We start from the raw sequence: 26,139 nt of genomic DNA, 5'->3' as shown, positions 1-26,139 counted from the left end.
ATTTATTATTAGCTGTTTTAAACGGAGGGGACTGCCAGCACGGGGACACTTTAGATGCATAAAGTAAAAAAGGATTGAACTGACTTAAGGCCTTTAATGTGCATTAAAAACACCAGGATTAATCCTGACCTTGAATTCTGGGGTTGGATAATAGATTATTACAAGAGCCACAGGAAGAATGCTTAACAAATTCATTTTACACGGGAGTTTTTGGTTGTCAGCTCAGTGGGTTTGGCAGATTTTTAGGCATAATTGCTATTCCAGTGGGTTTTTTTGTGTGGGGGGGAGAGAGCTGCTTGCAGTGTCTGTCGGCCTACAGAGAGGCAATGACAATTAGAATAGTCCACAACAGACTGCTGGAATATTTTTGGGTTGTTTTTTTTTTATTATTCGTGTGATTTGGTGCTAATGGCTGGAGGACGACACGGGGAGAGCTGCAATTAGATTAAAAAAAAGAAATACTTAGCGATGGCTGCTATAAGGAATTTAAGCCCTGACCCTTTTTCGTCAGGAACGAGCGCCGTTACGTCGGAAGAGTATCACGAGCCGGTGTTGCAGCGACTTTATTAGCCAGAAGAAGAAGAAGAAGAAGAAGAAAAAAAAAAGAAGAAGAAGAAAAAAAAAGCCCCACTGTTATTCCGTTCGAAATAGATAATAATAACGCGAGAGTTTGCAAGTTGCCTCAAGACTGTAGTTGCAACTGTCAAAGGTGGAGTGGATACGCGCATGACCCAACACACATTACTGTAATACTGTACACGGCCGCCGAGATAATATCCGTATAAAAAACCGAAATAATCCCGAGGTAAGGAGCCGAGGAGTGAACCAAAACCGACCGAGATTTGGCGTTTTCTGCCGTTTTTCCTTCGCTTCGTTTCGTTTTACTCTAACCAACAGTCTCGCAGCCGTCGAAATTACTGCACTAAACATATTTTTGTGCCTCCCTTTAGCTTCCAGCCAGCGCAAGGATTTTTTTTTTTTTTTTTTTTTTACTCCTCCTTCGTAATAAAGTCGCCATTTTGCTTCACTGCCTATATAAACCATCCCGTATTCTAATATTTTTCCTCAAGGAGTCGGGGACCTACCTATCTTTTTTTCCTGGCTATTTTTCCTGCTATTTCTGGAAGTGTTTTTTAAGGAGAAGGTTGGAGAAGTGCCTCGTGGTGTACATATTAATGCAGGAAAGGAGGAGTGGGGTCGAGGAGGAAGGGGGGGAGGCAATTGGAAACTGGAAATAAGGTGAAAGTGTCCTGGATTTCTTTTCATGTACAGGCGGAATTGTGATTTCTCCTCTTCCCGGGCTGCCGCCGCCGCCGCCGCCGCCGCTGCTCCCCTGGTCGTCGTCGTCTGTGGAGTCGAGGGGGGGACGAGACGGCTGCCCGCTTCCTTCCAGGCCCCCCAGCCTCGGTCTGACCGGTCCTTGACGCACAGCAGGTGTGATTGCCATGTAACATAACATTGGTGGAAAAACGCCCACTTAGGTGCCTGTCTCCTGACCCCCCTCCTTCCTCCTCCCCTCACGTGGGTGACCCGGGGCCACCACCCGGCCCCCGGAGCTGGGGTGACTGCCCGACAGTTCAGGTAGGTGTGGCCGGTGAGGAGGCAAGAAAAGTAGAGCACTGTTTTTTTTTTTCTTTCCTGTAACCTTGTTGTAGTTGACAAACACAGTATGGCAGCGTGCCACGTGCGGTGTTAAAATACTTTATTTCCAGGTTGGTTTGTCAGCAGATTGTTGTGAGGAGATGTGAGTGGGTGTCACCAGGTTTTGTTGTGTCTAGCAAAATGCATGTCAGTAAAGTTAGGATTAGTCTTTAGTGACAGCTGCAACGTTGAGGGGCTCAACATTATCATAGGTCAGTTTGCTCAGCTGAAGGAAACATGCATTGTGTAGAAAGTAGCTACTTCTCATCACATTTGTTTATTTTTAGGTAGCTAGGTGCTGCTGTGTAGTTCTCTGACACATCACACAGGAACAGGAAGATGACTAGTGTTGCTGTGTGCAATACTTGCATCTTGCAGGAGCTCACCGTGCATTTTGAAAAAGTCAGTTTTATTAGCCACCCCCTCCCCACACACACACACACACACACCATAACAAACCGTGAGCATGTTATCACTGAGCATGTTATCGAGCCACCGTTTGCTGGAAATACAGTGAATAGCACGGCATGTAAACGGACACTGAGTGGCCCCCGCTGGGTGACCCTTTGTGTGCCGTTGTAATTCATTAGGAGAGTGACATGAATGTGTGTGCTAAGCGAAGGCATGTTGGATCGTAATCAGTACCACTTAGCATAATTAGTGATTGTCAGCCTCCATTCGTTAGACCGTCCCATGCTGATGAGGGACGAGTGGTTCGCACAGAATTTGACATGTACTGTAGAATTTATTAGAGATCGATGGACTGTGTGATGTAAACAAACGAGAATTGGGCCTCCCCTCGAAAGCAAAAAAAACTTTGCTGCTCACTAGATGCATCAGTAGTTTTCATAATAAAGAAAGAAGGCAAAGCTGCTCAGGAGAAAGCGCTTTGTGTCCCACCGCCTCTCTTTGACTCACCTTTTTTCTAATGGGCAGAGCATGAAGTTAGTGTGTAAGTGAGAGTATTGATTTTGAAATGAAACATGGAAGGTCACACCCTCATTACCACTGCAGATGATGTGTGTGCCTCCACTCAGATAACCTTCAGTCCAATAGCACCGATGGCCAACGCGAAGAAACTGCATTATAGAACAAGGAGACGGCATCATCACAGGCTATTGATGTAGTAGACTGTACTAATAATGTTTTGACAAACAATGGAACCCGATTAATGAGCAGCAGAGAGCATCCCAGATAGAGCCTTTAGCCATTCATCTCTCCTGTTGTGTTTGTATCCCCTCATCTACCATTGCAGGCATGGAGAACCCCAGTGGCCCCAGGCTTGGGAAGCTGTCCTCATCGGGGCTGCCAAGGAGCCGAACCCCCAAGCATGGACATCCCCAGGAGCTTGTTAGGACCACGCCAGGCCCCGAAAACAACAACAAACATAGTGAGTGACATGCCACTACACTTTATTAAATGAAAACAGTGTGTGACTTTTGTTGGAATGACCCGGGTTTGCTCTTGTGCTGACTCCAGGATGAATTCCATGCTGTGATGCAACATTAAGCATAGCTTCTGTTTGCATACGGCATCACATACCAAGTCATATGCGAAAGACTGCATTTGTATTGTAGCACATTTGTCTCTGCCTTCCATTGGCTTTGCATTGACTGGTGTTTGTAATTCAAGGCTAGCTCTTCAGAACTTCAGTGCTATTTCTCAAGGATTTGATTAACATACCATACATGTAAGGGGCACTGCAGCTTTTTTGAATGGGTTATATTTTATTAAGAATCAATGCTTCCAGCCTCAGTGTAATTCTACCCCTCTCACCACAGAAGGGCCTGGAAACTACAACGTTTTTCCTGAGACTGCCTTACAGTGAGAAAACCAAACAAACAAGTATTGCCAAGAGCTGACATGAGTGAAACCCCAAGCCATCTGGATGGAGATGGAAGATTTTGGAAAGAGAGAGCCAGGCTGGGGAATTATTTTTCAATCCAATAACCAGCAGATCATCATGACTTTGTTAATAGCGTCAGGCGGGCTTGGAAAATTGGGGCTGTTCTAATGTGACCCAGTTGTTTTGGTTGCTACAAAATAGCCTCTCATTCCCAGACACACAGAGCACCAACACTAGACTAGGTGTTTCAATTTGTTTTCTTTCTGTTATTATTCAGCCCTGTAGGCTTGATTTTCATGTCTGTGTGGGTGCGTGCATGTGTCCGTGTGTGTGTGCCCGCTTGTTGTGGCCATTAATACAATGCCTCTTTTGCAAGACAAGAACTGAGGGTGCAGGAAAACACGAGCCGTACAAAGCGCCAAAGCAGTTGATTGAAATCCATCTTATGCCAGTTTATGATTATTTGCCTTGTTTTCTCATAGTTAGCAGCGTAGCACTGGCTCACAGTATGCTCCCCAACTTCTCATTGTATACAGATTGATAGCTGATTTGCTGTTTTTGCGCTTGAAGTATTTATTGTAGCAGAAGACAGGTGGTCTATCTGAATGACGGGCTTTTCTCTGCAGCCTCTCGAAGTCTTGTGTTTTATAGATTTTTTATTTTTTTTTAAACGCTTTATCACTCAATAAACAAGATGAGTTTATAAATCAATCAGTGGAAAGTTTGTGGTGGGCTCTGCCCTAATCGTTTTGAGACTAGAACTGAGAGAAACACACTTGGCTTCGGTTCCCTAATGAGTAACTGTGACGGTTGTGAGTGTGAGTGTGTGTGTGTTGAGGTAGTAATATCGCAAGTGACGGATTGGCTTTGGTTTTTATGGGACTTTTTCAGGTAACTTAAGACTCCACGGTTTCTTTTTCCACCGTTGACATGCTTTGACTCATTAATGTGGAGCTTCTCAGGGATACTAGTGCAGTAATTATGCCAGTATTTGGTAGTGCAAGTCTATGTTTTTGTTAAGTCTGTGTCAAAGACAGCTTCGAGCACAATTTGATTGCCCAAGATTAACATCTACATTCCACTGTGTTGTAGCTGAAAGATTGTCTTGTTTGGTGGGAAAGTTTCTCTTAGCTTGAACATTACCTGCGGCTCCTCAAGCCTTTAAGGAAGCTTAGTTGCTCACTTTGCCGGTGGAATGAGTTTTTATGTGATTAAAAGGTTTTGAAGATTCTCTGAGAACATGAAATAAACTTAAGGGGAAATACTGGCGTAGTGACGCATATGCAGAATGTAGTGCCAGAATAAGAGTTAACACAAAGCAGAGCAGCGTAAACTCATGAGAAATTTTACATGTTCATTTCAAAACAGCGCCAGACGACAGTGGCATTTGTATTCCCTATTTGACACACATTAACTGTTGTGGTATATGATTTACTCAAATGTAGCTGAGGCACAAAGGTATTCAATGACTCACTGAGCTTACTAGCTCTTTCCCCAACTACATCTAAATCAAAATGCATTTCAGACAACAAGCCATCTTTTCAAATGTCCTTAGCTTATGATTCCACGGCTTCCTAAAACTAATGATGAGGAGAAATGCTACAGTGCTAATAATAATGAGCCTGGAACAAGCTTGTCTTTTCCCACGGGAGCTGTGAACCTCAGTTTAGAGAAACAAAGGCATCAATATCTGAAGCTCCCTGTGGAGGTTTTTCAGGACTCAGTCTGTGCCCGTTGTAGACAGTGTGCCCTTCTGACGACCAGGTACCTCATTATCTGCCCTCATCGCACTGCTAACTTTTCATTCTTCATTCCATGTCCACGGAGGGTTTGGACTGTTACGTCTTGTTATATTGTCAAATTTCACGTTGATCGATAAGTCTCCCTGACGTAAACTTTATATGATGTAACAATGAAGAAATTCTGTCTGGCTGCTGTTTTAGTAGTGGTTTCCTGAAATTCCTCCATGCCTTTATGCATGAAAACCAAACTTGAAACATGGGTTTGTGTGCTTTGGTAGTGCTTTTGTGCCTTGGGTGTTGTGGTTGAGCTGTCACTTTGCCACACCAGACAACTCTCAGGAAAGGATGTGGTCCTTGAGGGTTACTGGCGCTCTGCCTGCTTCGCTCTTTCTTTCTTTTTCCCTCGCTGTGACATTTTTTCCTATTAAAATCTTGTTTGACTATAGTTTTGTCCATTTTAGTATTTGGAAAGAACTGATGCTGTTCTGCCAAGTGCTGAAGGAAAGCTATGAGATTAGGCCCATGTCTGCAAACATTATTGCAAGTCTAAATGAGTGGAGCATTAGTGTAACCGTCCTCCGTTGTGCAATACCCTACCTGATCTCAAGACACTCTATCCATTGGACATGTGGTGTGTAAGGGGAGGTGGGTGCTCCACATTTGTTGCTGTCCTTAATTATCGGAAAGTTTGGAAGATAACTGATTGGGAGGGGAAGTAAGGATGGGAGGGGAAGTTGTATGCATGAGGCTAACGATAATGTGCTAGTTTGTGCAGTTTGTTTTTGCTTATCTTTACACGTCTCTGCTTGCAGGGTGTGCATGCAACCATGTGTGTAGACACAGGCATATGTGTTCTCAAATGACAGTCCTCTTGTCTGGCTTCAGGGCCTTCAGTCTCCATCAGTGGAACCTGTATATTCGCTTCAGCATCATTCTCTCGCTTTTCTTGTCACTGAACTGTTTTTTTTTTCACACTTTCTCTCACTCGATTGTTGTCCAATTCTCCGCACATAACTGTCAATCTTTTCTATTTTATCCTTCCTCAAACTCTTAGTTTAGTTTGTGTTTTACTCATTATGCGGTATCAGCATCCGCAATGACTCAAACTTACTATTCCTGCCACCTTCCGTTTTTTATTACCACAACCTTCTTCACCCCTTTCCTATCCGTTTCACCCACGATGCTTCCTCATTTTTCTCAGATTTCTCATATTTTCCAGCTGCCTCCTGCTAATGCGTCAAGTCTACCAAGTACCAAAAGATAAAATCAATAAAGAGCTATACATTTGAGAATGTTTGTTTTGGCTTGAAATTGAATTCTGGTGCCTTTCTCAGCCTGATGCTGCATCTCGTTTTGAGGAGAGTCCTTTGTCATCTTTGTCACACCTTTATTTGGCAGGCTTGAGGATGGCAGATGAGAAGGAGTACAGGGAAATGGGAGAGGAGAGAGATTGAGTTGGTGAGTCACTGTCCATAAGGAGGGCACTGCAAACAGTCTGGAGCAGGCATTGTCTGTCTGGCTCGCATATACAATACTGTATGCCCTGTTGAATTAACACATGCGTTTTTTTCACGTGTACCCTGTATATGCGGTGCAACAATGTCAACGCCACCATTATCTTATCATTATTGTTCAAAATATCTGCCCCAGTCAGTCTTCAGCTTAAAGACATTTTATTTGCTTTGCTGTCAATTTAGCATCATCCCCTAGGAATTCACTGGCCACATATGTGGTCAGTCATCCAAAGCTGTTGTGATTGGATGTCACTAAACACACTGTTGGCTTCGGGCCAAATGGGCATCAGGCAATACATTAGGTTTCCAATAATATGAAGCATGCCGTTGATGTGGAAGGCTGTAAAATCAATACAGGTCTGAAGAATCTGTCGAGGTACTATGAGTCACCAGATTATGTAGCAGCAATCTCAAGCCTGAGCTCTTCTCTTTGATTTGGCTGCTTTACGTGTGTTTTGTGGTGGTAGTAAACTGATAGTGTACCACAAGTCTGTGTGGTGAGCCCTGGCCTCATATACAAAGTGATTCCCCATACAGTAGTTCCAGGCACTGAGGGCAACAAAAATGTTTTCCATTAGGACACTCACTGTCATTGTAGGTACTAAATTTAAAAGTTATGTGGTTAGAAGATTTCCCCCGTCTAAGTCTGTTTATCACTAAGGCACAGAGTACTACACAGTCAGAGAGCAACACAGTAGATTTTACCCTGAACAGACAGGATTGATCAAGGTCGAGAATTGTGGAGAATTAAAAAAAAAAACAAAAAAAAAAACATCACATCCAGGTCTGAAAAGTGAAGCCAACGTGGAAACAAATTTAACCTGCATTTTCTTTTTTAATGGCCAGCAGGGGGTAACTTCTTTTGTTGCAAACAAGTTCAATTGTATAGAAGTTTGTGACGAAACTATGCTACTTCTCACTTGATTTGTTACCTCAGTAAACATTTTTCTAACGTGTTTCTGGTCTCAGTCGTGAGTTTCAAGTTCCTTTTACCACAGCTTGTACTTCAAAACAGTAGTCCACAAACCAATAGGTGACATCACAGCAGCTACATCTTTTATAAACATGATGCATGCTGGTACTCATAATGGCTTGAAAAGAGGGAACAGATTTGCGAAACTAATAGCATCATCATATCATAAAAAAATCCGATTAACTCATTGTGTCATTAACTCATAAAACCAGTAAATGTCACAGAAAGAAACAAATACCGGATGAAAAGTTTACGTTTTCTTCTTCACAACTGTTTCAGCAAATTACAGTGTTTATTGGTTGTCTTCAGTTTTTACTAAAGCAAAGACTTGTTCACCTGAAATCTCTTCACTAAACATTTCTGTTATACTTGCCTTTCTGGTGTTTTATTTGACAAGTTATCAGAAGAGGTGTAATTGTGTAGAATTTAATATTTTGCTCAAGTTTTTTTTTGCAAAATTTAGAATAAAATGCAGCAAACAAGGTGAACCATATTTGAATGCATGCCGAGTGTATCTGTGTAGGAGATTAGCTTAGATACAGAATTACACAGAAAGAAAGAGAGCGGGAGGGCAGAAAGACAGACATTCAGAGGGTGGGGGGGGAGAGAGAAAGGAAAAAAACAAAGACAGAGAGTAAGAGCCAGACTCACTGAGAGAGTCTGGTTCTCTTTTAGTTAGTCAGTGTCTGGGCAGTAAGACTGTTCTGGTGCTGCTCCACCACACTTCTCCTTCTTACTCACTGTCTGGAATCAGGCCTGATTGGGAGGGAATATGGGGACGTCTTCGAAAGGAGGTGTGTATATGATGGGAAGAATTGTACTCTGCATTTGTATGTGTGTGTGTGAGAGAGAGAGAGGGAGGAACTGAGAGTGCAGGATGAAAAGCAACATGTAGGGACATTGAAAGTTGTAGAAAAACGTTGGTGTGCATGAAAGCAGCGAAGTGCTAACTTGCCGCCAAACAGAACGTGTGACAGTGGGGAACGCTGTGAAAAAGTAAAACCGCAACGCTTACACTTTAAAGCAACAGAGCAGAAAGAGAGATGGCAGTACGGCCTAGTGGTTGCAGTCTTGTAAACCAACGTAGCTTACTCATACTGGCGACAGTTTCACTCATCAGTGTGTTTGCTCTGCACCGAGTGCAGGTGTATTAGTTTCTCCATCTATTGTCTGTTTGAGATTGAGGAAGTAGAGATACCATGTCTTCTTTCCATGGAGTTGTATCAGTGGCGAGTGGTGTTTGTATTTGTGTGATGTCGTTCTAAACTACGGTATGTCTAAAAACCTACTGTGCAGACACAAGACAAAGGCTCCTGTGTGAGTGTTTGTCAAGGAAAACAAATGACTGTTCTGTGTGTGTGTGTGTGTGTGTGTGTGTGTGTGTGTGTTTGTGGCTAATGTGTGAACCCTTGCACTCAGGGAGAGCAGTTGCAGGCGTAGCTAGGAGAACTCAGAGGTTATTTGAGATCATTAGACAGCTGCCAGCGCTCCTGGGCCCCGACTTCTTCTCTTCTCTTCTCTTCTCTTCTCTTCTCTTCTCTTCTCTTCTCTTCTCTTCTCTTCTCTTCTCTTCTCTTCTCTACTTCTTCTTCTCTTCTCTGTCGGTGTTAACCAGCGTGCAGAGCAACAGTTGCAGACAGCTGGGAGCGAGTCACACTCTGACATTAGTTGAACAGCTGTTTTATCCCCACGGCCTGTGCCTGAGCACTGGGGTTTAGATTTGACACAATGGACCTGCTTTGTTTCATACCAAGACAATGGTTGTGATTGCTGGGACGTCTGAGCTCCAGTGTGCTACTCACATTCACGCTAGCAAAGCAAAGCAAAAGATATGAACTCACTTCACCCCCGGAAAGGAAAGGCTGCTGTTTTATATTTAATTTTTACAGTAAGTTTTGCCAGCACATGTGCTGCCTTGGCTGTGTGGTTTTGCCTGTTTGCATTGTATGTGGGCCTAATTGTTCTGCATGCTGTAAAGAGGCCTCTGATAGTGGTAACTAAGACAAGTGGATCTTATTCCCATAGCAACAAGAACATATCTTTCCCAAGAGCAGAATTCATTAATTATGCCTTTCTTTTACAAGACCTTTATTTTCTAAGACAGGAATTAGAATGCATGCTCAATTTCCTCCTCAGCACAAGAGCAGCAGCGCCGACTGCATCACCTCTCCAGCTGCTACCCAGACAGCTAATAGAGAAATGCTCTGTCGCCTGGAGAATATTAATACACTCATAACCATGCACACACATCACGCTCCACACACAGGTAATGGTTTTGTGTACTTGTTTGTGTATCAGTGTGCGCTTTTATTTGTGTGTTTACACCTTGTGTCATGAACTATTCTGCTACGTAGCCGGCAATGCCGGGCTACTTCTCATTCCATCTTATTCAGTCTTGCCTTATTTTCTTTCTACCTTATTATTTGGAGTCTGAAGTATAAGATTACATATATAGCTGTCAGCTTATGTTTGTGTTTGTGAGTGAGAAACAAAAAGAAGACAAATGAGGGAAAACGGGAAAGTTGATATTCTGTAATAAAATACAGGAAAATGAGAAGGGAATGTCATGGTACGTTAGTTCTGGAGTGTTTCTTATACTTGCTAACACCACAGACAAAGAGAGAGGTTCTTTTGCCAACACTGGATGTTTTTATACAAGCAACAATGGTGGTGAGTCCATCTTTTATCTTGATGAAAAATTATTGAACCATTTCTGCAATCCAGGTAGGCAGACAGAGCAGTTTGGGACCCATCACAAACGGGCAGCACTACGCATGTGTGCATCCAGCCTCTGCTTGTCAGTACATTTGCAGGAGAAGACAGCAGTTGGCAGACACAGTGTCATGTTCCTCAGCATGGGGAAGTGGAACAGATGCAAAGGAAAGTCAATGCAAGACCACTGCTGCATTCCACTCCACAACAAAGGACTATCATCTCTACTTGAAGCAGTTTTTCCCTTTGACATTTTCTCGATCTGATATGACTGAATAGGCTCCAGCGGCATCTTTGTCTCCTGCTTGCCTTGTTTCTGCTGCGGCGAGCTGGTCTTGCCAGATCAATGCCGGGAAGTTGAGAGCACATGTTAAGATACATCATTCTGAAGAGCAGAGTACAGCTACCTGCAGCACTGTCATTCAGTATTATGCTTGGTCAGAGTCATCCGCCTCTGCAATTCCTCTCTCTCTCCCTCAACATCCTTTGCTCTCTTCTTCTTCCTTTGTCACCCCCCCCCCCCCCCCCCCCCCCCAACCCCCACCCCCTCCATCCTCAGCTATCTCTGCCTCCCCTCACTGTCTCCCTCAAGTAGCACTGTATAGAGGGAATAGAGTGCAGGGCTGATAGCGTGGAGCTCTAATTGTAGCAGAGAAGAGAGCAGTAATGAGCCAGTGGAACCATGGTGAAAGATTGGGAAGGGTGTGGGCAGTGAAAGGAAAGGACAGTGAGAAAGCTAGATGTGGGGTGAGAAAGGAGGAAAGCAGCAAAATGAGAGATGAAGGGAGGGAGCAGTAGAGAGAGCTGAGGCAGTCGGTCTGCAGTCTGCTGTGTCAGAGGTTCACAGGCACTAGCGATTTATAGCTGATCTATTTGGCTCTACATAAGGCCTTTGGCCACGTTTCCTTCGCTTTCACTCACTCACTCACTCACTCACACACACACACACACACACACACACACACACACACACGCACACACACGTACCTGCACTCATTCATGTACATGCACATGACATACAGATGTTTGAACAGTCATCAATATTGAATATAGCCACTGTAAAATAGTGTTTTTGTTTTCATGCTCATATTTAGTTTTAAAATGAGGTGACAATTTTGCAATTTTGCAGGTTTAAAAAGCTATTCTGTTGAAGTTGTGCAGCTTTGTAATACATCAAGAATACTTCTAGAAGTTATCACAAGTCACCACTCTTGCTTTAGAAGTTCAAATGTAGAAGGCAGAAATTAAACGAAATGATTTTGGGTGTTATACAACTTTGTAATTAAAATTTGCATTCCATTATTATGAAGCGCTAGCAGTGGTCCATTTCTAATTCAGATATGCTTTTCTTTCTCATTTTGCTAGGTCCAGTGTGCGATGAGCCAGCAGAGGGGAAGAGGAAAGGTCGTCCTAAAGCAGAAGTGCAGGAACTGAGAAGCATCCCTGTGAGTATTTCTCTTCGAAATGAGTGGGCGCTTGAAGTGGGCTTCATTATTTCTGCACAGAGGGCAGCTCCCCATGAATATGCACCATTTGCACTAGTATATAGCAATAAAGCTTGCATGCATTCAACTCTGTCTTCCTCACCCCCGATCAGGCCCATATGATAGTACAATGGAAGGAAGAGTTTAAACGCCGCTCCAGGGTTAAATGTCCGTGTTCAGGCTGCTGGTTAGAGTTTCCCAGCATCTATGGCGTCAAGTACCACTATCAACGCTGCCAGGGGGTGAGTCACTAGCCTCTGCTCTTTCCTGCTGTGTGGATTTTAACAGTGGATTATGATAAAGTAGGGCTGAAAACCGTCCAATGAAGGACAATTGCAGTTCATGCGAATTCCAGAGAATTTCTATTGCTCACACTACAAATATTTAGTGATTATTGACCATACATGAGCAATTAGCCAGGCTTTGTCAAAAACCTGTGATTAGTCAGCTGAAGCCTTCAGTAATAGCTACCCACTGTTTTCAGATTTTGCGTGGGGAGCGCGCTCATTCTAAATCCCCTCTCCTCATGTCTGTATTCAGGCCACCGTAGCTGAGAAGCTGAGTCACAGCTGTCCCTACTGCGAGGCAGTGTTTGCCACAAAGGTGCGCCTGCAGAAGCACAAGCTGTGGAACCACCCAGACAGAGTTGGTATGGAAGCAAAGGAAGAGCAGCCGAAGCTTCAAAAGGCTCCCATCAAGTCCAACACCAAGAAAAGGTGACTGAGATTTAGAGTTCAAATTCCCACCCACACTGAGCCACGTAACGGTGTTTGTAACATTGTAAATGCTGACTGCCCAAAACTGTCCTCCCTCGGTCTGTGAATTCAGGCCCATGGAGAACAGTCCTCCCTCTCCAGTGTTCTTCAAAGTGAAAAAGACCCACGAGGTGTCCACACCCTCTCAGAACGGGGAGCTGGCCCATCAGAGGAGCGAGAGGAAACAGCACAGCCACAGCCAGCCTTCACAGCAGATTCACCAGTCCCAGCCAGTCCAGCCTCAGTCTCAGCAGTCCCAGTCCCTAAGCACGTCATCTGATGCAGGAGGAAGTGAGAGTGAGGGGGGCAGCCTTCCCCCTTCTTTCCCAGACGAAGACCCGGAGCGAATGAGGCACAGTAAGATTACAGAATATCTTTTGAAAGGGATTCCAGATTCTCATAATACGCTTCCAGTGTATGCGTTTGACCATTTCTTGCTCTGTTTTTCTCTTGAGCCAGGACGGAAGCAGAAAACGCCTAAGAAATTCACTGGAGAACAGCCCTCTATATCCGGAACGTTTGGATTGAAAGGTAGATATCTGTTGTTAAGAATAAGCTACGTTTTCTAACGAGAAGTTGCCCATAACAAACAAACAAACTTTGTGTTGTAATCACACATTGGTGTGATAAAAAGTTTAGAAGAAGCGATAGTTTTTATGGGCTTGCTGATTCATCACTGATTACAGCAGACCTCAGGAGCCCTATGATGATTTACGTAATGAAGGAAATTATAGGGCGGACAATATACCATTGCTGGAAATGGGGGACTGTGGGTTCTGAGGTTACTCAGAAGAACTTTACTACATTGTGTGATTGGCTAGGTAAGTAATTTTGAACACTCCCTGCTGCGGCTGATCAATGGTGCAGGTCTCTTAGCAGTGCTAATATGGCAATTGTAGAGATGTTTTATATCTGACTAGACAAATCAGTGACTCACACACCAACCACACATCACATACACACTGGTTTTCCAACTTGCCTCTGTCTTTCAGTCTCATTCATATGCTGAAAATGTTCAGTGACTCATATAGCATACACAAGGCTGTAAACTACTTATCATCACTTGTCAAACAATTCATCTGCAGTTTGCAGAACTCACTGCTCTCTCTTGCTCTTTTTCAGTCTGCTTGTCATTGATCTGGCATAGCGCAAAACAACTTCCTTTTTCATTCTCAGCCTTCTTTTTCCATTTTATATTCAGTATCAACTTTCCCTTTTTAGTATCTTGTTCTTGTTCAGCATTGTCCTACATCTGTCCCTCTCTGCTTGCATTTCTCACTTTACCTTGAACACCTGAAATGGGAGTATTTATTCCTATCGTGACTGTGTGTCTGTGTCTGTGTGTGCGTGTGCACGTGTGTTGCAGGAATGACTAAGGTGGAGGAAAAGCTAAAGGCGGGCCGTGTGAAGAGATCGGAGGGGAGTGGGTTCAGTGAGGAGCCTCAGCGAAGACCTTCTTCAAGTCAGTCCTCAAAGAAGGAGTCAGCCACAACAAGCTCTGGTAAACACTGAGATCACCATTTTAAATGAATCCATTTGTTGTCCATCTCGTCCACATGTTGTTGGGATTTAGGACTTGGTATGATTAAAAATATTTTAGTTTTGCTGGTTTCTTAGTTTAAAAGCAAATTTTTTTTGCACCAGAAGCAAAACTTTTCCATATTCCTCTGTTATGAAGGATGTCTTGTTGCCATCCGAGAGCATTTTGTTGACCTAACTGAGTTTTACCTATCTATATTATCAACATTGTCAAATAATGATATTTGACCAAATAATAAATTAAAAATACTTGATAAGATTGTCATTATATTGCATAAGAGAAACAAGAAAAAAAATAACAAAAAAAATATGAATAATAATTTTTCAAAGGATGTTTTATTTTTTTAAGCAGATAACTAAAACAGGTATAATGCACAATAGAATGACCTGGTGATAATCAAGAACTGCGGCTAATGCTTGTTTTTCACGCGTCACCTGTTATTATTATTTTTTTATTTAAATGACCCACTACACATTATTGCTTGCTAACACAAGCATAGAATTGAACTGTAAGATGACAAGAAACCAAGCTGTGTCTTGTATGTTTCTCAGGTGTTGACACTCAGTGGCAGCGAGCAATCTCAGAGCGAGGTGAAGTGGTGTGTCCCACCTGCTCCATCGTCACCAGGAAAACAATCCACGGCCTCAAGAAACACATGGAGATTTGCCAGAAGGTCAGTGGGTGCTGCAGTTGTCCTTCAGACAGGGAGCAGGGTGGATATGCTGTCACAACATCTGGTAGAGCTAGATATGAAACAAACAAACAAAAATGTTTTCCTGTCAAACGACTTTATATCATTCCAAGACAAACACCTCATTACAAGCTTGTTTTTGCTCTTGAAAATCTGAATGTGACATGAGTGTTCCTAATATTAAACCCTTGTGTGGTAATTGCTGAATGCTGTGGGTATGCAGTTCATTTGAAAGGAGTCTTAGAAACTCTTGGATTGGAATCCCTTGAAACATTTGGCCCTGTGTAACACAATACACGTGTTAATTGAAATCTGACAGCACCTCATTGGGATTCATATTCATATAAACAAAAAGTTGTTTGCATAATCTCAAAACTCATACTTGGTATTAAAGTTTTTTTGTTTGTTTTTTTTTCTGAGGATGAAATAAAGCTCTCTCAACCCAGAGCTGCAATTTCCACTCTGGATTACGACTTTGACTGCAGCGTTATTAGATACCTCTCCCTGAGAACCCCATTGTGCAGAGTCTGGGGAGCCTTTACAGTAAAGATATTGATTGGAGAGCTGTAAAGAAAAAAAACAAAACAACATCAGGCAGTATCTCAGTACAGTAATGTCAACCAGTTTTTCATGTAATATCCTCATTCATTTAATTTATGATATGAAAGCTAATACCAAAAGAAATGGGGGAAGGACACTGCACTTTTCTGCTAACTCTGTGAGTTTTGCATTGCACTTGATTGTGGTCACCTGCAGTATTAAACGAAGTAGAGGTGAAAAAGGTTAACCAACTACATCACATTGAGCTTGGATGAACCTGGTGAAGTGGTGCCGTAGCCTTGGCCCTAAGAGAGATGTGTTCCTACAACGATTTCAAATGCTCCTTAGCCCAGTGGCCCGTGTGACTCTATTAAGGTGACAGTCTGCCGTTAAGCAATGACAGAATCACCGCATTACCACCGGGTCACACACCATCAAAACACTTCTGTCTCCAAATCAATACTGAGGCGAGGAGAGAAGTCGTCGACAAGGAACACTGTGTGTTAAATTGCCTTTTTTCGGGTTCCCGAAGATTCTTATGTGTCTTTTGTCCTTTGTTTTGACCAGAATTGTGCGCTAATAACAAACTCTATTACATTATAGACGAAATGTTGCTGTATTGATGGATCCAATATAGAGCAAAGCTAGCAGGAGTAGGTTACTTATTAGTTTCATTTAATAGAGAAATGTTATTTGATCTTCTATTTGGCCTTTAACCCCCTGCAGCTCCAGGATGCCCTGAAGTGCCAGCAGTGCCACAAACAGTTCAGGTCCAAGGCCGGCCTCAACTACCACACCATGGCTGAACACAGCACCAAGGTACACCCGCAGATCTGATCATTTCTAAAAATCTGCTTCAAAGCTTCAACCAAACAGTAGCACCCTCTCACTCAGTGTGTTCTTTATGACTGATCTTTGCCACCTTTTTTCATCACTGAGGTAGAAGTGCTTTGCCACTGTCACACTAACCCACAGAACAGGTTTGTTAATTAGGAACCACCCCAAAGCACTGCACCCATTCAGGCTTGAACACTTTGTATGGAAATCTTCCAAACACTACTGCTAGTGTCAATATTCACATGGCCTGTTAAGGAAAGGTATTTTTTTCACTTAATATAGATATCTCGTTTATATGAATCCATATAAATGGAGATCATACAGTCAAAAAAAAGCATTTCCTCCTTTTTATATATGATCTGCTTCATATTCATTGTCAGCTGCTATGGCCTTCTCTTTAAATGTGATCTAGGAGTTTGTAGACGATCATACATTTGAACTGGTGATTGGTATTCCTGTCCTTGAAGTGCTCACATTTCTTCCTGCAGCTGTCTTAACTCTGGCAGCACAAAGCTTCATTAAGATATTATCATGACACTCCTGCATTAGAGCAATGGTACTGCTATGAAGTTTGCTGAATAATTCAGCACTGGCTGTTTCAAGAAGTATCATGAAAAATTAATGAATCTATGGGCAGTAAACGGTGTGTAGCATGTGCGTTGTTGTGGGAGCACATATACGTATAGCGCATTACAAATGGGCACATGCATACATATGTGTGTGAGAGACTATGGGTGTGTAATGTTTTCCAGTTTAATAGTGATGAAAGATGGCCGTGCCATCTGTGTCAGCCAAGTTCAACTGTTTGATGCCGCCATTTGTCTTCAGACTGGACCTGTTGTGCCCTGACCTTTTTGGCGGTTTTCCAGTCCAGCAGAGCAAAAGACATTAGTGCATTAGACATGTATTAAAAGTCACATACGGGAAGTTTTAATCAGGTAGTCGTCCTCAGTAAACTACCAAACTTTTTTCCAGATTTGCTAATTAAAACTTTTGTGACAGAATGAAAGCCATCATTGTGTTACTTCTGTGTTATTCTGTTGCCGTCTGTGATTGTGATCAAGACTCAAGTAGCTGCTGATTAAAGGAGGCTTTTATCATTTGCAGATTTGACTAGTGTCGTACTCTTCTTTTCATTTTCTTTCCGAGAAAACTTTTAACAGCAGAAAATTCTAAATCAAAGACCAGTCATGGGTAAGCATTGCTTACAGTCATGGGATGTTGACGTACCCTTAGACCCCATACTATTGAGGTTGGATTTTTTTCCCTTTTTTTTACAGTAAGATGCCTGCTTCTCTGACACGATGCCTGTGTGTCGAACAGCATCTGTCATGTTGTTTATAGTTATTGATGTTCTATATTGTTGTGGTGTGCTCGGGGTCATGTTTTTGAGGCACTGGAAAGTTTATTCTCTGAAGACATTTTACATGTGCTTTTGTAAAGTTGTTAGAGCAGTGTCATTGAAGTGTGTCAAGAAGACAGGTATTTTATTGTTTTGTGTCTTTGAGTGGACAAGAGTTTATCCTTATCTTGTTTGCGATGATGGCACACAACTTGTCCCGATAAGCTTGGTCACCTAAGTACATATTTACAGAGTTGTTCTTCTATCAGTTGGTATAGTGTCTATAGGTGCAGAACAGTGTTTTTGTAATGGAAGCTGCAAAAATGCCGGCACTAGTGCATTTAGCTGTTGTCTTTATTAGTTTTATCTGTGTTAATGTTTGTTTTAGTACCATTTGTGTTGAATCTTTTGCTATCATTTTTGTGTAATAGCGCTGCCGTCAAGTTTGATTTTTGCATGATTTGGTGTTTGCACTGACCCTGGGTTCAGTGTTTGTCAGTGTGGTCACATGGCTCAGCCCCATTGCAGTATGGGAGAACACAGCAGGCTGACAGAAGGACAGAGGTCACCCACTGAGGTCGACCTTGATGTCGCTGCTGTGTACAGTGCTGCTTGTTTTCTCGCTGTCTTTCTCTTGTGCTTGCTCTTTTGCTCTGTCTCTTATAGAGGCATTAAAATTACATGCTGATGTAGTTTTCTAGTTTCTTTTCCGGGCCACTGTAAAACAGCCGAGAAGTGTTGTTTGTCGCGCCTGCAGCCTGTTGAAATACTCTAGTGGTGTCTCCACTCCTTCCCGCCATTACAGAATGCCACTGTAGGGTTGTATCTCAGTCATCTCTGTGTGTTAACACATGAGAAAACACATGAAGTTTGTTCCGCTGGGATGCCTCAGCAAGTCCAGACTCTCTCCAGTTTTCTTTCTTCTCCCTGGTAGCCCTACCATCTGTTGTTCTGGTCTTGGCTGGGGTTTGGCACCAGCAAACACTCGAGTGAAAACATGAGTTTGACAGTTGTCATAAACATGCCTTGAGTAACAGCCTCACCATGAAACCATTTAATGATCCTGGCACAGTGTGAACACTAGAGATGGAAAACACATTTCCATCACGTTTTTTTTTTAAGTCACGAGGGAGTGGGAGGTGTTGTGGTGGGACACGCTTATGCGACGGTGTGTTTGTTCCGCCTCAGCCCTCAGGGAGTGAAGGCCAGACGGGCAACGGGCACGAAGAGAGAGAAAGACTGCGCCGAGTGCTCAAACAGATGGGACGAATCAAGTGTCCTAGTGAGGTATGCACTCCTTCTTTCTTCCCCGGTCCTTTTCTTTTTTCTTGTCTCTCTATACTACTCTTGCTCTTCTGTGTCCCTTATTTCTATTTGTCTCGACTTTTCTGTCTTTCATGTCACATTTACCTCAATCCTCATCTGCCAGGTTTGATTTTGTTTCTTCCAGTTCCTCAGGCTCCTCTTTTGTGTCAGCCTCCTTTTACCTCCCTCTCTCTCCGTCTCCTTTTTCCTTTATGCCTTGTTCTTGACATGTTGCCCAAAACCACATCAACACTGTGCTTCCCATTACTCACACTAGAGTGCAAAAGGCAGAGAGAGGAAGAGAAGGAGCTGCGAAAAAATAGTGACATGTCGTAACGCTGAAAAATGAGCATCTTCCTCCCGTTTTCGCTGTCTTTTTAACAATAACCACAAAATATTGACCAAATGCAGTAATATTGTTCCATTAATCCTACACTTTGTTCTACTTACCCAGTTTCCTGCTTAATGTGTGTTTTCATTCTGTCTCATTTCTGTCACTGGCGTTACATGATCACACAAACATTTTGTATACAAACACACATACACACACACACACACCCACACACACACATATATGCAGGGCTGTTCAGCCCACTTTTCCAGTCTGATGGGCTACCAGTATCACCAGAAGCGTTGTGGAGGAGAGTTTTCTGACGATGAGAAGCCTGTGTTTCTGTGCCAGCACTGTGGAAAACACTACCGCTCCAAGGCTGGCAGGGACTACCATGTACGTACCGAACACTCGCCGACCATCACCACCACCACGACAGCCACGACCACCACCAACAACAAGGACAATGTCACTGACACCAACAACAACACCGGCAAGGAGAGGGTAAGCTCATCTCATAAGACGGTTGTGGTAGTAGTAGTAGTAGTAGCAGTCGTAGTAGTAGTAGTAGGACACAGGCACTTTTCCAGTTTTTGCCTTTTATAAGAATATTTTATTAGATTTTAATAAGTTTCCCCAGATTTTCCATTCAGAGGTGATTTCTGCTGTTTCAGGTGGTCTCTGAGGAGTTTCCATCAGGAGGCAGGAAGGAGCTAAGCCAGCCTGAGAAGAGGGATTGGCAGGAGAAACCACCATTCAGCCAGCCTAAGGAGAAGGACAGAGAAGGCAGGGAAAAGGACTGGGGAAAGGAGAGGGAGCGAGACAAAGAAAAAGCAGCCCACGTTGAGAGCCAGGGCGAGGACTTCGAAAGAACTCCCAGCGGCAGAGTGAGGCGGCGGTCAGCGCAGGTGGCAGTGTTCCACCTGCAGGAGATAGCAGAGGATGAGCTGGCCAAGGACTGGGGAACCAAGCGGCGCATCAAGGACGACCTGGTGCCTGACAGCAAGAGGGTGAGGACAGCGAGTGGATGCATTAAGCACACTTCAGACACATTCCGAGCAGACATGTAGACATCATCATAGTAGACGAACATATGCATAGTCACCTTACATACAGGCAGAGGTTCATCAATATTGTGTGCTGCAGGTAGACATCTCCAGAGGCACAAACAGGATCACACACAGACACACATCAAAGCCAAGATTTCTTTGCAAAGGCTTCACGCAAACCCAGATGGTACAATCCTGACATTATCCAATAAATATTTGGCCCTCAGTCTCCTCTCTTTTATATGCACTATTTACACCGTAAAACTGTAAAAACAGATGAAAATGTTCTCTTTTATGTAGTTAAACTACACGCGGCCCGGCCTCCCCAACTTCAGCCCAGAGCTACTAGAGGCCTGGAAGAACCAAGTCAAGGAGAAGGGCTTCATCTGCTGCACAAATGAAGTAAGAACATTGATTAGTTTGATGTGGCACTTACAACATCATTCTCTATATTTGATTAAAAAAAATAACATTAATTGCTGGATTTGCCTCAACATTGCTCATTATGGTTACAGTAGCAAGGCTATTAATTCCACAGCATTGTGGTGTTGAGGTAGTATCTGTTTATTTCTGCTTTGTCTTAGAACTGTGAAGCTGTCTATTCCAGTGTATCAGGACTAAAGGCACATCTCGCCAACTGCAGCCAGGTACAACCCACACCTGCAGCAAAACCACCAACCTGATTCCATTTGTCTCTGTAGACGCCGTATGAAAAAGAAGCCCATACACACACATGGAGTTCCTACAGAACATTCACACTTTAGGTTGTAGCCAGAAAAGATTGTTTAATGCTGTCTGTGAAGGGCTTTGTCTCTGCAGCCTGCATGTACTACATCACTGCATGAGAAAATAATGCAATCACAGTAATAAACACAAACAGCAAAACGAGAGATTTATAAGAAATAATAAAAAAAAGAAGATCAGATTTGAAGGTACAGTACAAATAACTGCAATTCATTAGAAAGGAAGTGTAAGAATTGCAGTCTTGTTTTATTTTGTATCTAATATATGTAGTTATTTAGAAGAGTCCTAAAGATGGTAACACTTTACTCTTTTTCTACTCTGATTTGAAAAGGAATCATTTAAAAAAAAACTAAGTTAGCTATCCTTATATACTGTACATACACATTAGCGCTTGTCTTTGTGTGTGTTTTAAAGGGTGGAGGTGAACTGGGGAAGTACACCTGTCTGATCTGTCAGAAGGAGTTTAGCTCAGAGAGCGGTGTCAAGTACCACATTAGCAAAACACACTCACAGGTGAGTCACTGTCAGTGTAAACTTCACAAGTAGCCTTAAAACAGGCCTTGGTGTTATTTACTATCAGTTCGATTACAATCTCATAGGCTGCCTTTCCATATCTGTTAATATATGATAAAACCAGCTGAGTTGCACAAGGAGATAAGTGCATCTTGTGATGACACAATGCTTATGTTTTGCTAGCAGTCATTCAGTTTCAGAGACAAGTTTTTAGAGACACAGATTGCTGCAAAATCATACTAATATTCTCCCATCAAATACAGTATGTGTAGCGCAATGCCTTGTTGACAAGATAGCACTAAAACTTGTGTGTTTAATATACAGTTTTCCCCACAAAATAAGATTTTTTTTCCTACGACATAATCCATATTCCATCCACAAAGTTAACTTCTTTAAATATTGCCATCTTTTGAAACTCCAGGAGCTTCACTGCACTGTGTAAATGGAGGTTTATCCAGCTATTTATATTATAAGCTCCTTTACCTATTTCAGATCTTGTTGATGACTGCGTGTTTTGTTTTGTTTTTTTCTTCTTAGAACTGGTTCCGGGCAGCAGCCAGTCAAGTGGTCGCCAGTAGCAAGAGTAAAGTCCTGGAGAACAATGGGATCAAAACTGAGGTGAGGAACGGTGCCACCACTGGTAAGAAGAGGGGCCGCAAACCGAAAGAGCGCCCCCTTGTGGATGAGCCTCTCCAAAAACAAACTGAAGCACTTACTACAACTCAAAACTCAACCCTTGCCGTGATCCCTTCTTCAGTCCCAGCACATTCCCCAACCCTGGTCCGTGACCCAACAGACAGTAATAATTCAGGCCAAAACAGACAGCCAATCCCTTCCGCCACCAGACGAAGCAAACCCAAGAGGCTGTTACTGTCAGAGTAGCTCTGCTTTTGTCGACCCAGGAGCCAGAGTGGATGCTTACTGTACGTGTTATGCCGGGAAGCTGAAACACCTTTCTAACTCCACAAGGACTTGGCACTTAGGAGAAAGCCAAATCAACAATTACGACATAAAACATTTAGTAAATCCTTGATTTGAAACCCCCACAGTTAATGTGTGTTATAAACAATACTCCAAACAGTAGTGCTTTATTTCTCCATTCCACTTTTGTCTCCTTTTTAAGGCACACATTTCAGTTTCTGTACTCACAGCAGGGGTGTCAGTAAAAGGATGAAATCCTGACCTTTACATGGATAGTCTTTTTAACAGAGGTAGTATTCCAAATAAATGGAGAGTAATTTTCTCTGCCAGATTCGTGGTGTTGTGTTTGAGAGATTTTGAAAAGGATATTCTATTAGCATGGTGAAGTCATTTAATGATAGCTAGTGTTTTCACATTTTTTCACAGATATACTGTACTGTGTACATAAACAATATCTATATCTATATATCTATATACTCAAAGCAATGATGCCATCTGTCATTTTCAAGCCTGACACGTCCAATTGGATCTTGAGCAGTCAGAATTTTTTGCAGTGTGTGCTGTAGTGCAATGTTGTTTTGAATTAGATTTTGTTTTCCTGGTTTTGCTTTCATTGTTTTTTTACTTTTCATGTTTCATGTAAGCTAATGTCATATAAGCTAAAATGTTGGTCAGTTGTTAATCATGTCCCACTCTTTTTCCTACAGCTGCCACTTCAGTGACATTTATTTTCACATGACAGTGAAAGGTATCTGCTTTGACAGCCAGAATTAAGTGTCAAAAGATTATTTCTATTTCTTTTACACTGCAGTTGATCAGCAGAATACCCCAGAAAGCGATTGTTCGAAATTTTCATCTGTATTGTATAAGTTACAATGATATGTAATATGACATTGTTTAATTGATTTTAAACACAGAAAAGTTGAAACATTCTAAAATAGGACTGGCAAAGCTAAATATTTGACAGAAGGAAGGATTTTGTGTGAAGCTTGTTGCACCATTGCAGCACAATCAAATGATGTGACACCATTTTAAAGGCGGCCATGTTTTGGCTACTGCTTTAGCTTGAATCAAAGCTGAGGAGAGAAGTAAAATACTATCTTTTATAGAGAGGTTGAGGATAATAATCTTTTATTAAACAGAAACATTTGAAATGAAGATCCACATATAATAATGTATATGAATTAATTCCTGGACGCTCAAAGTTATTGCCTTGCACTTTAACCCTTAACCCTTCTTGCTCCCCTCTTGTATTTTTGCACTCCAGGAATATTCAACCTTACCGAGTGGCTGGCTGGTACAGGAGTGGAAATATTTTACTCTGATGAAAAACTAGAGGAAATCTAAATTTGTCTTTACATGGGTAATGAGCAACATGATTAACTCTTTCTATATAGTGTCTGTAATCCAACGTGACCGTATAATTATGACGAGAAAGCCATAACCGGTCCTGTTGAAGTTTAAGGCTGCTCTGCCACTTGATATTAGACTAGCTTCAGATTTTAAAATAATATGAAATATTAAATTACTTTTCAAATCTTAAAGATCAGAGAATATTTTCACTTTAACATGTTTAAAGTAGATACTTGAATCCACAGTTGTATTAACAATTTGAGCAAATGAAAACTCCATAAATATTTGATTATATTTGCAGTTTATGTCCATGAAAATAATGACTTGCTTGCTTAAAAAAAAGAAAAAAAAAGACAGATCATAAATCTATTTTATATTCTATTGTGTGTATTACCTAGATAGCAATCTGATAGCTTTGAATAAAATTGTGATGTGAGGATATTCTGGTGAGATAAGGGTGCTTTACTTGCCACTCTACCTTAAGGACCTGATACAACTCACTTTAGTCCACTGATCCATCCTGCCATGATCTCCTTACTGGCAAGTCCTCTGAATTTTGCACCAAAATGTCAATGTCATCATAAAAATCAAGCACTGATGTCAGCAGAACATTTTCAAGAAACATTGAATTTGAATTTTGTATGTGTTCCAGGTGGTGTCATTCCTACGCTGTGACTTTTTTATAAAGTAAAGCAAAGATTCAGTCTGAATTCCTCCATTGCTAATCAACTGATGGAGTTAGTTCAGATGGGGATGATTATGCATGTGTCTCTGTCAGTGGGATGGACCTTTACAGTATCTTCTATCCAGGTTCAGTCGATGGAGAGGATAAGTTAGACGAGCACTGATCGGTCCTTGGACTTTTTCAATATGAGTTGTCCAGACCTTGTGTGTGTGTGTGTGTGTGTGTGTGTATGAGAGTGTGAGTGTGAGCGTGTATGTGCGTGTGTGCATTAAACAGTTAGCACCTTTGTAATGACTGGATGTCAGAAATGGTAACACTTTTGTCAAGTGTTACGCTGTGGCACAGAATTAGTTCATCAGCTGCTTGTTACTCGTTTCATTAATAACGTCACATTGACTGTGTTTACCTGACAAGCTTTGGTGTTGCAATATGATAGTTTAGCACTGCTTTTAACAGTGGGTATTTTATATTTTATCACACCCTTTACTATCTGTCTTCCTATGATGTGGAAAACACATATCTATCCCGCAGTGTGAGCTAACTGCAACATGTTTAGAGAGTACAGCAATACACCATATTTAGCTGATTTTGTTGGCTTGCTAATATTTTGATATTGATGTGTCTTCTCAAAATTGTATGGCTTTTTTTTTTTCACTCCCCCTACTTTTATTTGTTTGCTTTGAAAAATGCTTTTTACATATTATGAAATCTAAACATTAAAAACAAAAAAAAGTTGAAAAAATTTGTAGACCACCGAGAACATTGTAGGCCTGTGTGTTGGCGTACACTGTTATTTTATCCATTTTGATGATGCACATAAATTGAGCTTTTTTCAGTACATGATGGCAAACACATTGAGAGAGTCCTTTATTATTATCTATTCAATATGGGACAACAAAGGCATATGTATGTGTGTTTGTTTCTGTATTTAGTGCACTTACTATACCATGAAATAGGCTTGAAATAGGAGTGTTGTTGGAGCTTTCTAGTTACCTGGACTGTGTGTGGTGTGACTTTTGTACCTGGGGAAACAGCAGGCTCAAGTGTCTTCCCTTTGTCAGCAATGTTATTTCCAAAACCAAGATTAATCCTTAGAAATCCCCTTAGACGGCCTAAGAATTTTACCCTTTTATTTGGACAACAGTGGTTCGTTTTGTATGCTACCTTACTTCAAAAGCAGGAAATGGCGTCCAGCTCTGTTTGCCGGGCCCCTTGTGATGAAACTTTTGCGAGTTTTAAGAGATGATGCTGTAGCACATAACTGTTTATGGCATATAGGTAACAGATAAAATGAGACTAATGATGTATTAAAGATTTCCATATCTGAAATGAAGCTGTATAGTACTTAACATTGGAGGGATCAACACCTCCTTTGAGTCTGAACTGTTACAATTTTTCTCCCAAACTTGTTGTATTACCTGTGCATTAGTATCCCTCAACTAATTAATAAAAGTTTGTTGACTAAACGTGTGTCAGATTTGAACTTTAAAGTTTCTGTAGCTGTTTGCCGTAGCACAGGTTACAATGGATGCATTTCTGGGGTTTAACAGACTTTCCTTAGGGTGGACTTTTGACGTGCGTGAAAAATATAATTAATGATGGCAGTACTACTTCCAGCCTG

General features: G+C 42.0%; 1 protein-coding gene across 4 annotated transcripts; it reads left to right on the top strand.

Annotated features, from left to right (window-relative positions):
- The first annotated feature begins 280 nt into the window (after window positions 1–280).
- znf512b (zinc finger protein 512B) lies at window positions 281–25,984 on the top strand. Of its 4 annotated transcripts, none has more exons than XM_008301580.1 (17): window positions 281–1,581; window positions 2,897–3,031; window positions 11,794–11,873; window positions 12,026–12,154; window positions 12,453–12,628; window positions 12,741–13,024; window positions 13,127–13,198; window positions 14,034–14,168; window positions 14,759–14,880; window positions 16,165–16,257; window positions 18,806–18,904; window positions 19,605–19,757; window positions 19,928–20,263; window positions 20,603–20,704; window positions 20,887–20,949; window positions 21,461–21,559; window positions 22,097–25,984. In XM_008301580.1, the coding sequence occupies exons 2-17, from the start codon at window positions 2,899–2,901 to the stop codon at window positions 22,439–22,441; spliced, it is 2,421 nt and encodes an 806-aa protein (XP_008299802.1). In that variant the 5' UTR covers window positions 281–1,581; window positions 2,897–2,898; the 3' UTR covers window positions 22,442–25,984. The 4 variants fall into 4 exon arrangements, with proteins under 4 accessions (XP_008299802.1, XP_008299801.1, XP_008299804.1 ...); XM_008301579.1 differs by having other exon boundaries at window positions 19,503–19,757; XM_008301582.1 differs by lacking the exon at window positions 12,026–12,154 and having other exon boundaries at window positions 19,503–19,757.
- Window positions 25,985–26,139: the final 155 nt, after the last annotated feature.

The sequence above is a fragment of the Stegastes partitus genome, unplaced genomic scaffold (genome assembly GCF_000690725.1).
Source record: "Stegastes partitus isolate 25-593 unplaced genomic scaffold, Stegastes_partitus-1.0.2 Scaffold1687, whole genome shotgun sequence".
NCBI lineage: Eukaryota > Metazoa > Chordata > Actinopteri > Pomacentridae > Stegastes > Stegastes partitus.
The sequence above is the reverse complement of the archived record's forward strand: the minus strand, read 5'-3'. Positions and strand labels throughout refer to the sequence as shown.